This window comes from Strix aluco, chromosome 2 (genome assembly GCF_031877795.1).
Source record: "Strix aluco isolate bStrAlu1 chromosome 2, bStrAlu1.hap1, whole genome shotgun sequence".
NCBI lineage: Eukaryota > Metazoa > Chordata > Aves > Strigiformes > Strigidae > Strix > Strix aluco.
Genome location: NC_133932.1, coordinates 118,548,321 through 118,564,684, shown reverse-complemented (window position 1 = coordinate 118,564,684; position 16,364 = coordinate 118,548,321). Strand labels below are relative to the sequence as shown.

Genomic DNA, 16,364 nt, shown 5'->3' with positions numbered 1-16,364 from the left:
TCAGGATCTTCACTGTACCCTGACACAGCTGCAGATGAGTGGGGCACACCTTTCACCTTTCCTCCATAAGCTCACAGCAAGCTGCCTTGCTCAATGTGGCAGCAAAAAGTACCCACACCAACACACAGGCCCTCAGAGATCAAGAGTAGCAACATTTGTATTTCATACTCCAGCCAGAAATTCTTTAGGAGGCAGTGGATGCAAGGTGACAGCAGCGTGGCTGTGTCCCAAGCGAGGGAAAGCCCGGCACACAGCTGCATCTGCACCAGCTGATGCTCTTGGCTCTCTTGGGAGTACTCTGTGTCTGTTCTTCAAGTGACAAAATTGTGGAACTTTGCAATGAAACATGCATCTAAATAGAAAGTATGCAACATATTCTGGCCGCATACATTTGTAGTAAAAAATGCTCTTGGCAAGAGGCAAGTGAGTTATCTTTAGCAATACAGCTGATATTACCCCATCGCTTTATTCACTTTCTTCCTTAGCTTATTACTGCTAAGCATCATCTTAGTACTATCCATATTACACTCCTGTCAGCTTGCTTTACCCTTGCCCAGTCTTCAAAGAGAGTGAATAATCTAGTTTACCATACGTTTATATCATGTGAAGCAGAAACAGCATTGCCTGAGCACCAGAGACACCAAAAAAGATACACTCGACTGTACTGAAACAAGAGAGACAAACACTCGGTACTACAGGACGGAAACCATCCTGCCCTGCCAGGTGCATATAAGTGCTGCATATGAAATAAAGTCTTACAAAACCTTCATACTGAACACTCTGCAAGAGTCACTGAGTCTTGCCCACGTTGCTGCTTTTCACAAGTTAAACTTCTTGGAAACCTGGTCCTGGCCTCTGCACTGGACTATACAATCCTTAGACTACCCTGCCTTTAGTACATTGTACATTTTCAGTACAAAATTGGGTTACACTTCTGTGTGCTAAACTGTGAACTTTGCCTATAAGGGGCAAATCAGCAAATTTCAAATGCAGTGGGTACTCTGTATTATCCCCAGTAAGGACACATTTTCCCTGCACTAAAATCCTTCGCACATTTACAGGTAACAGTCTAGACACAACAGCTGGATGGATAAATCAAAGTTAGCAAGTCAGCACTGGGGGAAAACATGAGACTCACTGTTAACACCACACGACACAGCATGAGATGAACAGTGGCTGGTGTGTCAAAATAAAAGCCACAGGTGAAAACTGTGTTCGGCAGAAGGCAGAGGCAGACCTCCCGCTGACTTCAAGAGGGTCAGCATTTCACCCCTTGCACCTGCTAGAGTGGGTCTTGATCACAGGTGTCTTCTGGATTGTGAACTTCCTTTGAAGCCACTGGGAGTTCTGCAGGGAGATGGGTTTCAACATCCAGTTTTCCAACAGATGCAATTCAGTGAGCACCTTCATATATGAAGAAGGGAAGCAGCAGCGTAAGTGAATAAAGGGAGAGAGCTAACTGACTTTGGTTAACTGTTCCGTCGCATTAGTATTTTAAAAGACCATCTACACAATCATGAAAATTTAAAAGAGACAATGCTGTGGTACAAAAAGTTTATTTAGTCACAATTTTGTAAACATATGAGGTAAATTAACATTTACATCAACTTGTTTCTTACAGAATTTAATACACAAGGCACTTCTTTGAAGACAGCACTTTTAACTGTTTGCTGTTTTTATTGTTACTACAAGTTCCCGAGGGCCCAGAAAACTTGTGTTTGTTTTCAGATTCTGTCATGTAAAAGACAAACATCCGGTAAGCAACAAGAAAACTGAGTAAGCTTTCTCATGCTTTACAACCCTTTAACTGTGAGAAACAGTGTCAATGGGAATAGGAATATATTCTTCACCTTAAAATATGTTCACATATCTTGCATAACTCTTCAAGGACTGAAACTTCTGGAATTTGATTGGCATCTTACAACAAACTTAAAATGCAGATCTACAATTTCTTCTTCACATCAGTGTTTTTTGCTTATGCAAATAGTCCCATTACCTTTAATGGTCTTATTTGCAAGAGTAAAAATAACTTGGATGATAGTGTATTTGCAGGCTCAGAACCATATTCTTGGCTAGAAAGCAAAACATTTATTTTTTTGTAAAATCTTCTACAGTGTAACAGTGCAGTGTTTCTCCACAAGTATTTTGTTTGGAATTTTAAACCAGGCTGAAATTTAGCTCTTAAAGGACATATGTCACAGCTAGTTTTTGTCATTGAACCTCTAAACACACAAGAAGGCATATCAATAATAATGATCCTTAGTTTATTTGGTAATAATTGAGTTAATGATGAAAACTATCTTTTTCCACAGTGTGCTCCTTATATATCCAGCTCCTGTATTTTACTTATACAGAGAAAACTGATACTACAGATCAGTGATGAGGTTTAATTGTCTTTAATGGTATTGCCTTATGTCTGAAGAGTTCCCATGTTATAGTAAGACATTTCTCTCTTAGGTTTAACATATTGGCAGAGTCATTCTTTTACTTCTTATACAAATGTAAACTTAGAAAACAGTTTATTTCATCCAAATGTGCAATCTGAAATCAAAAACTGAATGTAAACTTCAGAAAATCAAAATTACAAGAGCACACTTTTCACAAGAAAAATCAAAGTAAATGAAACAAAAACATCTGGAATTAAAAAAAAAAAACCCCAGCCTGTTCAAATCCACAGTGTTAGTGTCTGTATTAAACAAAAAGACCTGGGGGCTCAACGCTCTGCTTCTGCAGACTATTGTCACCCACGTAAATTCAGTGGAATACAACAGTTTGTAGCAGCTGAGGAGGTGGTCCCATGACTAACCAAAAAGGACCTAAGTACTGATCTGATTTTTAAAGCTTGCCTTAATTAATTTAGTGATCCTACAGTTATGTATTCATACCAGAAAATAATCTCAAGAGCTGCAAAATGTCAGACATTTAATTAGTTCTAAGTGCCTTGATGAACGACAAATATACTGCGCCAAATCAATCCCTGGTACTACTTTGCACACAACTGGCTCCCAAATTACACCAGAAAAGAACACAGTTTATCTGCTTTTTCAGTGCATACTACCTATTTTCAAGAAGCTATGATTTTTTATGTCAGCACGGACCAACAAATTCAAGGAGCACTTTTTTATCTATGAAAAAACAAGAAATTGATTTTCATAGATAAAATATTCCACTTTAATAAAGGGAAGGTTCTAGCAGGCTGTCTTCATTTAATCAAAATACAAAGGGAAGAAATGTGGGGTTTTAATTGTCTATACTTCATTTTCTTTTGCATTAACTGACAGCTGCACAAATTAAAAAAGCCCAGTGATAGAAAACAGATCAACTGTGTCCATGGCCAAGAAACTATGTATTTATGTGCAATGCAGATACATTTTTACTATATCTTTATGAAAAATGTACTAATGAAATCGGTGATTTGGAAAATATGTTTCATATAATCATCGCGGTTGGGAGGGACCTCTGGAAGTCATCTAGCCCAACCCCCTATGCTCCAAGCAGGGTCAACTAATACCAGTGAGTTGACTTACTGCAAAAAGAGTAGCACATCATACACCTGGTAACTTGTTCAAAGAGTATCTTTTTTTCAGTTTTCTTCTTTTCTTTTCCATAGCTTACCTTAGCATTTTTTAAACCTCAAGTAAGAGAGAGAAGAATTTTTCCACAATCATTCTACTCAAAGAGCAAAAATGAGTGGGTTTTTTTTCAGTTTGCTTAATATCAGGCACGATTCTGTTCTGACTTCCGTTTTTGCAGTAACTTTCCTACTGGTTTCACGTTAGGTGTGTGTATAAGATCTTACAGGATTGTGGCTTGAACAGCCATATGACCAGGCTAAGTCAAAGTATCATTTGCTAGCAGTTCCCTCTTTGGAATTAATTGATGTGAAAGAGTAAACAACTTGGAAATTAGCAGATTATTTTTGCCAACAGACTCTGTTCTGCAAGTTAGTTGGTGTTTGTACGTATTTTCTCGAACTATGGAAGTCTGCATAGTTATGCTTTACTCACAGCATGTTGAATTCAGTGATCATTCATGAGTAAAGATTAAAGTACTCAAAATCAGCCACACCAATAAGATTTTTTTCCAACAAATCTGATTCCAGATGTGATGCAGCAACTAAAAGCAGTTGTAAGCACTATGGGGCAGTTCTGCCAAAACAGTTACATGGGCTTAAATGTAGAAACAATTACTGGACTCGAAACGAAATTGTAGGTAACCAAGAAGCTTGACGCTGTATAGTTACATGATGGAACTTAAGCTGATCTTAAAAGCACAACCTGCAAGTTGTAGCTTTGCTTTCTCAGACCAGTACTGCTTGGATGTGGAGGCTGTTCCGTCAGATTTCTCTTAGGGGTTGCAATAGAGTTACATTTCTCCCCCCGAGCTTCACCTAACAGGAAAAATGATCTTTTACAGCTTTCCAGTAGTTACTCTGCCTGAAAATACCACATATTCCACAAAAGTACTTGAACACTCAGCAGGTCTAACCACACACGTTAACTTGAAAAGGGCAGACTAGGTATCAGTTGATTCTAAGTTAAACCTATCTCTGTTTTAATTTTTATATATAATATGGATGCAATCCTGCAGGACACACTCTGTGAGGGTTGTACCAAAGACTGCAAGATTCAGAGCTCCATCAAACAAGTCAATTTTGCTCTCAGGCATTGATATAAAAAAAGCACATATTCCAGGTGGTCTGGTTTATATAAATATACTCCAGAGAGACTTTGACTTCATTCTTCAGAAGCATAAAAGAAAGGAAAGTATAGCCCATGAATTTTGATGTATTAAAATACAGAGATGCATATTGCATTATTTCAGCAATATAATTACTTGGCAGTTAGCAAAACTTACAAAATAGATGCTAGTAAATTTAAAATTTTGAGTGTTAAACTCTGCCTTTGTTTACATCTTGGCAACTTTAACAGCTTTAGTCTAAGTTCAGCATAGTTGCATGGATACAACAGAAAGCAGAATTTACCTTTTAGCTTTCTTGCAGAAAGGGTTTTTATGGCTTATAACATAGAATATTCACGAGACCATGCCTGAAGCTGAACACCTAATAGTAAATACCTTTATTGTACTCCTGAACATTGACTTTTAATGCAGTGTCTGTCCTCAAGATCAGTAGCAGCAGAAAGACTTCTCACCTGGTTCACCACAAGCAGGTCAAGGAAGTCATGAAACAACATGCCTAAGGGTTGCAGAACAGTGCTTCTGATCATGAGAAACTCTTTGTGTCTACTCAGAAAGCAGTAGTAAAAATAAATGTTTAATCTTGAGCGGTCGGAATATATTTTAACTGTTGAATAAAATAAACACATTCAGGAAAACATTTAACAGCAGAGATAACTGGCAATTGTAACTACTTGCTACAGGGTGACCCTGCTTTGCCTGAGAAAGGACTGCACTGCCAGGCCAAATACTTTGAAGATGTAAAGGGCTATCCCAGTGTGTTTGACTGCTCTTCTCCAGTTACAGTACTTTCAGTTTATAGCAGCAATAGGACTGACTCCGAGCTTCAGTTGTTTTGGCTTCTGCTTAGAACAGAAGTTGGGCCTAATTCTGCATTCCTTTTGTACCCAAAATCTCCCGAGCATTATCAGGCATTCCAAATTCTGACTAATGTCTGTGAGAGTACTTGTTAGGAAGGAATAAAGGACAGAGCCAGTTGTAAGGAAAGCTGCACCTTAGAAAAAAATACCCAGTAGTTTCCTCCACCCATTTTTAAGGGAAACACAATTTTCAAAAGCAGGATTTTTATGTCTTTATTTAAGGCCCCAAATCTATATTCCTTCTGGCTCCCAAAACTAAACACGCAAATGTTAGTTTTGCTTGAATAAGGCCTGCAAGATCCATCCCCAAATCTTGCTCCTTGTTAAATTGAATGGAAATTCTGCAAGTGACTTCAGTGGGATCAGAATAGACCCTTCATCCACTAGCATGTTGCCCAGATATTTTAGCCACCTTTTCTGCAATACAATATTGTCTAAATCTGTTTTCACTGACCTGTAAGACACTACAGATTGTTGTTAAAGGAAAGGGTAGAACACAACAGGAAATAATGTTGCTTTGGGAATTTTACCATTAGTAAGTTTCTTTCCCCTTACATTTTCTTGTAAGATCAAAGATCAAACTAAAATGATTAATTACACAGTCAAGTAACTTTAAACCTACAGATCAAAATTATTCTCAAAATGTTCAAATACTTAAAAATATGCACTCAAGTTTACTTCTAAAAAGCATTTTTCCAACAAACTTAAGCTGATATCTAATAGTCTAAAATGCAGAGCTGTACTTTATCCTATTGTTTGTCCACGGGCAACGTATGGGGCCACAATGTATTGAAATCATAATCCTTGCTTTCTGAAGATAAATTGTTCTGTGTAATAATTTCTGAGGTGTGGTTTAAATTCCTGTCCTCCTCTAAGCAATTTCAGAAGTCATCTAAAATTATAATCAAACATGCTCAAACATATTTGTGGGCTTAAAAACATGGTGTGATCATGTTCGGCAAACACTGGATAGAAGGTCAAACCGAACACTTCCTAACAGGTCAAGAGTAAAAAAAATCATAGAAATATGAACCTCAAAAATCTATTACAGGGGTTACCTAAACTTTGCCCGGCCGAGGACCACATTGGTGATTTGCCATGAGCACAAAGGCTTCATTAAGGCATGTTATATGGAAGAGACTGAGTCACTTTTAATATAACAAGTTGGTCCGTAGAGGTGACAGCTGCCAACAGGCAATATGCCACCCTGATGTTTGCCATAGGGCTATGTAAGATTTAAGAGGAAGAAAAAAAATCATTGCACCTACTCATGTAGAGCTTATATGAAAAAGGGTGGAAGTGAAGGCAAGGGCAAGAGGGAGATGACAGCCAGGCATATGGGCACTAGGGTTATTAACATTTTTCTCAGATTAAAGTCAGCCTCGGGACACATGGCCAGCTCCCATCCCCACCTGTTATCTGTGCAGGCCTTCCCTATGGCTGCCCTTGGGAGATCTGCCACGGACATGAAGGAAAGTGGGACTGGTCCCCTGGCCCACAGGCTGTGCTTTGGCCACCCCTGACCTATTAGAAAATGTTGATATTTTTCCCCACTACAACTCACAGAGTGCAAAAACAGCAAGCGTCAAAGTTTGAAGCCCAGGCCTTCCCACCCACGCCAGGCCTAGCCTCCCCGGGCAGCTCCCCTGCCCACTCTGCCTTCCATCACCTGCTCCTCTGAGCAGAGGCGACCGCACTACACGGCCAGGTCGTCTGACCTGGCTCTGCAGCTGCTCGACTTACTGGCCCTGCTCAAGCGCCGTGTGTCTACGAGCAGCGGTGGCTCATGCATCTCCACAGTGGTGCAGGCAGCTGAGACGGGCCGTGCCTCTGACAGCTCCTCCTCACCCTCCACATCCCACTTGCTGCCGCTTGCCCCACTCAGGCTGGTGCTGCTGCCGCTGTTGGCTGCAGCGACGGGTGGCCCAGCTGGGGGTGGGAGTAGCTGCTCCAGTGGCTCTTCCTGCTCGGGAAGGTGATGCCGGACACTGCTGGGGGTAGAGGAGCCAGCCGAGCTGGAGGGCACCTTCTCCGGCTGCTCAGCTGCCATGTTGACCCAGTTCTGCTCAGCTGCCAGGGCACGGCTGTTGCTGTTGAAGTAGTTGACGACGGCTGGCGTGGGTGTGGGGATGGGGGTCGGGATGGTGACAGGAGTGGAGATGGGCGTGGGAGTCACAGCACGGTGCCTCTCCTCAGGAACTGGTGAAGCAACAGGGTAGCTGGCCATGGGGGCCATGTTGGAGGGGGGCCGTGGTCTTGGAGTAGCTGCAGCATAGTACGGTGCCATGGTCACCGGGGCCAGCAGCGGCGTGACAGTGCGGGTGTCAGGCAGAACAGGGGGGGGCGCGGCAGTCGTTACCACCACGGGTGGTGCCGGTGGTGGCAGGGTAACAGGTTTGGACTCCCCTGTTACCATGACTGGTGTCATTGTTGCAACAGGCATCTCAAGGCTGTACCGGCTTGTCATGCCCTGCTTAAGCTTCTTCCATCCCAAGTGATATATCTCAAGCATGTTCAGCAGCAGGGAGACAGAGGCCACCACCAACATGAAGATGATGAAGATGGTCTTCTCAGTGGGCCTTGAGATGAAGCAGTCCACAGTGTGTGGGCAAGGTGAGCGGCTGCACTGGTACACTGGCTTTAGCTCGAAGCCATACAGGAAGTACTGGCCCACAATGAAGCCCACCTCAAACAGTGTCTTGAAAATTATGTTGAAGACGTAGGTACGGAGCAGGGCCCCCCCCATGCGGATTCTACCGCGTTCATCACGGATCGGGAGCTTCTCCTTCCCCCTTTTGACAAGAGGATCCTTGATGTTATTGCTGCCTCCTCCACCACCACTGCCAGACACTGCTGCTCCTGGGTAATTGCCATCTTTGATGCTTCCCTTCTTTTTCAGCTCTTCTTTCTCTTTCCTCTTCTCCTCCATGCGTACAATGTGCAGTACATGGCCCAGGTAGATGAGGGTTGGAGTGGAGACAAAAATGATCTGCAGCACCCAGAAGCGGATGTGAGAAATGGGGAAGGCTTTGTCATAGCAAACATTTTCGCAACCAGGTTGCTGAGTGTTGCATGTAAAGTCTGACTGCTCATCTCCCCAGACCTCCTCAGCAGCGGCCCCCAGCACCAGTATCCTGAAGATAAACAGTACCGTCAGCCAAACCTTGCCAATAACCGTGGAGTGCTCCTGTGCATTCTCTAACAGTCTCCCCAGAAAGCTCCAGTCACCCATTGTTTCAGATTTCTAACCTACAATAAGAACATCAGAGCAATTAGAGCAATGTTAAAAATCTTACAATTACACAATGCTGGGACAGAACAGACTGATCCTCAACAAATGACATTTCTTAAGTGTACTTCCTTTTGCAGAATATTGCACACTTATGTTAAGAACTACATAACCTTGTGACGATGCAGTCATGGGTTTTAGTGAGCGCAGAAGCGGGATGTTTAGTGCTTTCACCTAGCCCATACAGGTTTAAGTGTCTATATACAACATGCAAGATTCATAACTAGAATTTAAACATTTAAATATTTAAAAAACATGTTTTCTGTTTTCTCCACCTGAGATGCCTCTAATTGTTCTTGCCTATTTTTAGAAAAGAACAGATGGAAATCAGTTCAACTAAACAGAATATTCCTACTATTGATGTGACTGCACTTGCACCTGAGTGTGATATAAAGTTTGCCTAACTCTAATCATCTTATTGTATCAGGACTTATTTACTCCAGCATTCAGGAGGTTAATAATGTCCCAGGTCTCTGCTATTTTCATACTGTACAAACACAGAAAAATAATTATTAAAAACCTACAGAATTTACAGTTTAATTTTGGAATGTGTTCTCAAAGCCTAGTCACGTTTGAGTTTATTTCTAAAAAGAGAATTATTTAAGTTACTTGAAATATCGGGAAAAATGAGAAATTCTGAGAGGAATGGTGGGAAGTTTTCCATGCCATTTCCCCTCCTGTCCTGACAGTTGGTGTTACTGAACTACACGTACTGCAACGTTATTTAAAACAAACAAACAAACAAACCTTAAGGGCACTTCGGCAACTGTGCACAGAGATTTTCTTGGAAAAATAAAATTATATGCTGTGACCTTACTTCTGTGACAAACAGCTGGTAAATATTCTCAGTAGTTTCCACCAATTCATGTATGCTGGGCTTCCCATGTCCAATTCTAGGCAGTGACACAACTTCTGATTTGGAAAGGCTTAAAGTACAAGATTTTTTTAAAGATCAGATTCCTCACAAGCTGCCTTCAATTGAGAAACAAGCTATTATCTGCTGGTATCACTTTGGTTATCCTTGGCCTGCTCCTAATTGGAATATATGTAAGAATATTGGAATATATGTAAGAAGTACATTTCATTATCTTAATGAACACACGTCTATATTTATATGTCTATCTTCAACTGAAAACAAAATACACCTTTACTTTCAGCTAACTTCAATACCTTCAAAAATACTTATAATTCAGATATAACAATTTGCATGCAAAAAAACACCATCAGAAAAGACCGATTGCTTAAAAATCTCAGAATATTTTATAAATACAACTGAATTACACTTTACTATTTTTGTTTTTATACTTATACTTCTTGTTCAAATACCCATGTGTCTTACAACTCCCAAGAAGAAAAAGCATTCATCATTACAGGTAGGAATTTACCACTAAGAAAATGGACTATTCTCGATATTATGTTACTGTGATTTCCAGCAATGATGTCACTGTTTTTCCAGAGGAAGCATTTCCAAAGTCTGTACTGAACTTCTTTCAGGCTTTTAGTTAAGGTAATTAAAGAAATTAAAGTTATTTAAGTTCTTTTTTTTATAACTCAATTTTACAATGAAGCAATGAAATACTGTAACTGCAGAATAGTACACTTTCACACAAAAAGCAAAAACACATCTGTTAGTATTTTGCATTTTTGTAAATCCTGGAATATTAATTCACTTTTTATCCCCACAAAGTTAATTCAACAAAAACTCCTAAAAAAAATAGATCTTGGATATTCTACAAAACCACACTACCTTTAATATAACTGAATTATTTTTCCAGCATAGCACGGTAAACTGCAAATGATGATATTAACAATGAAATACCGATTTTGTGTAGTAATGTTCCCGGTCCTAAAACAATTTTTAGTAATATTTTTAAGTATATTCAGATTTTTTTTTTGACGAGTGTGTTTTTTTCCCCACTTAAAATAGTAGCCCAAAACAGAATAAATTGTTAGAATACTTTATTTTTATAATCTTAATTTAATGTTTATATAATTTTAAAATTTAATTCTCAATCTTATGAGGTTTACAGTATTTTGGACAGTGAAGTCATTTTAATCTTGAGAAGTATTAATTTTTCAGGGAATAATGAATTAATTTTTTATCCTTTTTACTCAAAACCATTTGAAGATATACTCACTTTAGTTCCATCTTTGGACAGAACTAAACTGTTGTTTGGGAATAGCCTCATTTTGAGTAGGAAAATGTAGGAACAGCAAAATTAATAATGTGATATTTGATGGATTAAAGAAGTTTAGCATAACCCTAAATTCAGTATCTAATTTCTCTGCTATCCTTTGCATTATTCTGTGCTTCTCTGTTCAGTTCTGCCTCACTCTTTATTTTCTATCCAGATCAAGCAAAACAGGCAGCTCAGATAAGTAGACAAAGTTACAGTTTGTTCTTTTGTTACTAATACTTGTAATAGAAAGTTTATTAATCAGCAGAAGTTAGCACATTAAGTCTTCTTTAATTCATTAATTATGGTCCATTTTCAGCACAGCTGCCATTACCCTTAAGTCCAATGGCACAGAGGCCACACACTGTTCTTTAAAAAGATATTACCTTCTATTTTTAAAAAAAATGAATTTGATTTGCCCTCATGAAAAATTATAACCCCTGCACTGTAAGGTGAACAGAGGTAGCAATCTTTTATTTTCCCCTCTAGGCACACTGGAGTGTATCTCTTACTAAGATCAACAGGCAATGTTGAGTACAATGAAAGTAGGATTTTTTGTGCCTTTCTGAAGAATTATCTAGTGATTAGTGGAAGAAGAAAAATAACAATTTGTAAAAAAGGAAAGATTACAAATAATATCTAATTTATTCTCAATCATTCTCCATACACTAATATGCCTGAGGATGTTTTTTCCTTTTACTGCAGGTCAACAATGCCCAGGCAGAGATAATTCAGGATACCAAAGACATGACACATTTCTCAAAGGATACGCTTTAAAAAGCTATTCTAATGCTTACATTAATTAAAAGATTTATTTCTGTGTATCAGAGTGTGCAAATTCATCCTGTACACAAAGTGTTTAAGCAGCGAGCATACACTTCACAGCATCTTAACCATAGAGGTGAAAACCACAGTGTTCACCTGAGTATGAATCACAGCGATCACTGCCTTCACTACACATGTATTACCCATAGTACATAAATACGGGAAGGGCAATGCAAAGATACGTATCTCCATTGGTTGAAGCGTTCTCAGAAATCCAGGTCCCGTATCTTTCTTCGATGTCAATACATTCTCCAGTGAGTAATTCTCAAAGCCAACATAACTCATCCAAAAATCAGATCTACAATCTTAAAGGGGTGCCTTGATATAAATAATGATTAAATGACATCAAACAAAACCGGAGGGCTCACAGAGCTCACAGAATATTTGAGCTGTCACCATGAAGTTCAACAATAAAATACCGAAATCTAAATTTAAACAGCCACAACTCAGTATTTTAGCTTTCCAAGCTTTCTTTTGTAGTATTACATAAACTTCAACTGTACAGTACTACTTTCAGTGCTGCTGAAATACAGAGCTAGGCAACCGCTAAACCCCAATCTTACATATGGATTGTGAAGGGAGACATTGTTTCTTTCTGCGTTTGGAAAAAATGCAGATTAAGAAAGGAAACATCTTTATCAGTATTTCACGACATTCATGAGGAAATACCCGCTAGGGAATAACAGAGAATCTGCCTCAGAAAGCAAGCGAATTCAGTGCTATGAAAAGCAAGGATTTCATGAACCTTGTGATCATTTAATAAGAACTGAGAGTCGTATATTGTTTGTGTCACTTAGAAAATCATTCCTCTGAGACAAGTATTGAAAAACAGGCAGTTCATAAAAACTGGCATGGCATTCTGTTTAAGAATCAATGCTGTGCTATTAATTATTAGGTTTAGTACATGCACAAATACACTTTGTGGACGCTGTATGTGTGTTTGTGTGTGTGTGACAAAGAGAACGAGCAAGAGAGAATAAATTTTAAAAGCGGTGATGTCATATATATCCCTCTACAGGAGAGAAATAATTATCAAGTGTCATCTATAAACTTGCCAGTTATTATTTCTATCTCTAATGACATCACCAAAGAGGTTCATCACCATGTATCAAGTGTGTGAAATAAGATATTTATAATTTTACTCATACATGTATATGTTTATGTATTTATATACAGATACACACACATATACACACATAACTAACTACACAGCTATGTTACATACATTATCAGATTATGACACCTAGTGTATTTATGATTTTATTATACTGGTATATCTAAAAAATGTCCCTTAGCAATTATTTAGAAACCTAACAGATGTCCTTGTCTGAATATGACTTCTTAAATTCAGTCCACATTTTCTTTCATTCCTTGTGACAGTAAAATCTTGGGATTTAGGTTATCTTCAAAATTATCTGGATTTTATAAACAAGTATGAGAAAAAAATGCTGTTAAAAGAGAAAACAACCTGTAATATTTCCTTTGTTTTTACACTAAACAATCAGGCATCTCCATTACTACCGGGTTTTTAACTCTGCTAATTTAAATCCAATAAAAGTAGTCACCCTGCACAAAGTCTGCAGCATGACCATGACATTCCAGACAAACTGGCAGACATGCAAGGAGAGAATGAGCTACTATAATATCCAGTGAAACCTAACGGTATTTGATCATGTACCTATATATGAAACACAACGGTGGGTGTTTCATAATTCACAATGGAAGTTTCATAATTCATTTAATAAACTTGTTTAAATGAGGACTTGAAAAATACCCTTCTTCTTGCTCGTAGTGTCATACTTCCAGACACATCTATTATCACTTTCATTGTATTTTAAACACTTGTTAAAAATTAATTCCTTAGCTGACCTTGTTATTACCTTAAACTTACTTTACTGCTATGGAGCCTTCTCCTTAAATCCCAGGCAAAACTTCTCTTGACTTCTTCTTGACTTCACTTGACCTCTGAGTGAAAGTTTGGCCTGAGTAAAGGAAAAAGTGCAAGGAGTGCAAGGCTGAGCCCAGGAGGAGAACTACACCCCGCCTGTTAAACTTCTCTGTTCCCTGGTATAACAAACCCTTGCTCTGATTCACTACTCACAGGAGAAAAACAGGACAAAAAGTAACCCCTCTCCTCCCCCAGAATACTCAAATGCCATCTTAGAGCTCTACGTTGGAATTAAAAGATGGTGACTTACCAATAAAACTCTGAAAGGTGTGAAGGGTGTGGAGCTACCAGGGGACTATGGAACAGCCGTCGAACATGAGGGCAACAGTCCCTACATCCCGAGTGAGTGAAGCATGAATGAGTCAGATCTGTCAGGTGCCCACATACGATCAGCCACACAGATCTAAAAACTGCACAGTAAGGAGTGTCCCGCCCCCCGCCCCAGATATACAAAGGAAAGACGAGCCCTTCTGGCATTCAGAGACTCAAGACCCTTTTTCACTGCAGAGAAGCAGGTACATCAACAGACAAGTATCAGTCTGAGGGGACTTCAGGCAAGTTACAGTAATTGCAAGGGAGGTGCTATACACCCTGTTTAAACTTCTTAAAGTACATTTTTGTCTTATGGAAACCATCTAAATATTTTGCTAGTTTAATTCTAAAATGTTCCAGTAGGATTTTCCCTTTTCCCTTTAAATTTCCTGTAAAGGGAAACTCCGCTAGCTCTGACCACTCTGTTCAGTTTCTTCTTCATATCTATGCCAGTGTCTTAAAGACCTAACACACACTCAGCATACCGAGTAACATCCTAGGCTTATGTGATTTCTTCAGCGAGTCAGTGCTGAACCCAAATACTTTTCTGGTACTCTTTTTGCCTACAGGAAGAAAAAAAAAAAAAAAAACACAAATGAAACAACTTTTCTTGCTTATAACATTGGCAAACTTTTGCTTAATCAAGCTAGAAGTATCTTCCAAAGAATTCCAAAGAGTGTTTATTAATCTCCAATATTTTGCATCCCTTGTGGGTCCTAAGTGAACAAGTGAGTAACTGGCATGGTTTTGGTAACTCTCAGACCAAAGATGTGACCAGAATGAGGTAAAAGCCTGGTCAATGCAGGGAGGCCACCCAGCCGTTTTCCCCACCGTCAGGAGAAAGTGTTTGCAAGGGGAGACGACTCAGAGCTCACCTCAAGAAACCCCAGAACCATCTTGGGTTACACTCGTGAACTCCATCAGTCTGTGTGGCACCACACACAAGGGTAAAAGCAACTCTGGCTCCGCTTTATATTTAGGATTTAACTTTACTCGGAGTGTAAAACTGGCTTGAAATGCACACCAGTGTTGAAATGCTAGTGGTAACCCTTAAGGAAGGAATTACATGCCCCTACAAACGCACGCTTCGGTGGGCAACAGCCACAACAATCCCGGATACAAATGATATTTGGTGCTTCCCCCTCCGCTGCATTTTCTGAGGTACTTTGTGAGGTTTGGACACCCTTCCCTGCCACATCGGGCTCAGTTATCGGTCCCGTCTGCACGCCCCGCTGCCCGCAGGCGGCTCCCTCGGTGTGGCGGGAAGAGCGGACACACACCGGGGTGCCCCGGGGAGGTATTTAAAGCAGTAAGGCCCTTTCTACCCTTCCTCCTCAGCACGACGAGCAGCCCTCGGCCTCGCCCTGCCCTTCCCTGGCGCCCAGCCCAGGGCCGAGGGGCACGGCAAACGGGCAGAGGCCCCCGGCAGGCTCCCGCCTCCCGCTCCCCAGCGCAGGCTCCGACTCTTGCCGCCGCCACGTCCCCGCCGGCCGAGCCCCCTCCGCGGGCTGCGGGCCCGGGCCCCGGAGCCGCCGGCCGAGCGGCGCAGCCCAGGGTCGCTCTACTTACGCTTCGCGGGAGCAAGGCTATTTTAAGTAGCAAAAGCTTAACTCGTTCAGAAGAGTCCAGACAGTGTTGGCGCATAGCTCATTTAATCGGGGGGGAAAGAACCCCCAAACTTTGCTCGGGCTACGGAAAAAAGCGGCGGAGGGGGGGTGCAGGGGCGGGGCGGGACGCGCCGGGAGGCCGGTGCCCAGCGCCCTACCTGCTGCCTCGGCTGGCAACGTGCCCCTCGGGCGGCTGGCTGCCCACAGCCCGCCTGTGGCGGGGAACCGCGGACGGCCTCCCCTGTAGGCACCGGGCACCCGTCACTCCCTCTCTCCCCTCCCCTTGCCCGCCTCCCACCGCGGGCAGAGCCGCCGGCTTCACATCAGCCCCTTCCGAGGGGCTGCGGGCCGGGAGCCCCGTCTCCTCACCCGGGGAGCTCCGAGCGGAGCAGCGGGGGCGTTTACCCTTCCCTCCCTGGCTTTTAAAACGTTGTCACTGTGCAGATAATCCATCCTCCTTCGCGGGCCAGGGTGGGATTTCCTGAGAAATAAACGGCTTCTTCCTCCGAGAGGACAAAAGCGCTAAGAAACCCCTCCCCGCCGGGGGTTCCGCCCGCCCCACAGGCTCCGCTCGAAGGCAGCGCGGCGGAAGCCGCTACCTGCGCGCCCCGCTCCGCCCCCGCCTCCTGCTGCCCCTCGGAAGCGGCG

General features: G+C 41.4%; 1 protein-coding gene across 8 annotated transcripts; it reads right to left on the bottom strand.

The window, feature by feature from the left end:
- Positions 1-1,540: 1,540 nt before the first annotated feature.
- Positions 1,541-15,945, bottom strand: GJA3 (gap junction protein alpha 3). 8 transcript variants are annotated; one of them, XM_074816057.1, is made up of 5 exons: positions 15,875-15,945; positions 14,595-14,672; positions 14,048-14,128; positions 13,730-13,831; positions 1,541-8,807 (listed from the first exon to the last, which is right to left on the bottom strand). In XM_074816057.1, the coding sequence occupies exon 5, from the start codon at positions 8,788-8,790 to the stop codon at positions 7,255-7,257; it is 1,536 nt and encodes a 511-aa protein (XP_074672158.1). In that variant the 5' UTR covers positions 8,791-8,807; positions 13,730-13,831; positions 14,048-14,128; positions 14,595-14,672; positions 15,875-15,945; the 3' UTR covers positions 1,541-7,254. The 8 variants fall into 8 exon arrangements, 6 of the variants coding, with proteins under 6 accessions (XP_074672158.1, XP_074672160.1, XP_074672162.1 ...); XM_074816059.1 differs by having other exon boundaries at positions 13,741-13,831; XM_074816061.1 differs by lacking the exon at positions 15,875-15,945 and adding an exon at positions 15,679-15,750.
- Positions 15,946-16,364: the final 419 nt, after the last annotated feature.

Bases quoted from the DNA above. Each gene is read 5' to 3' on its own strand.
- GJA3 (XM_074816057.1), bottom strand. From the start codon at position 8,790: ATGGGTGACTGGAGCTTTCTGGGGAGACTGTTAGAGAATGCACAGGAG.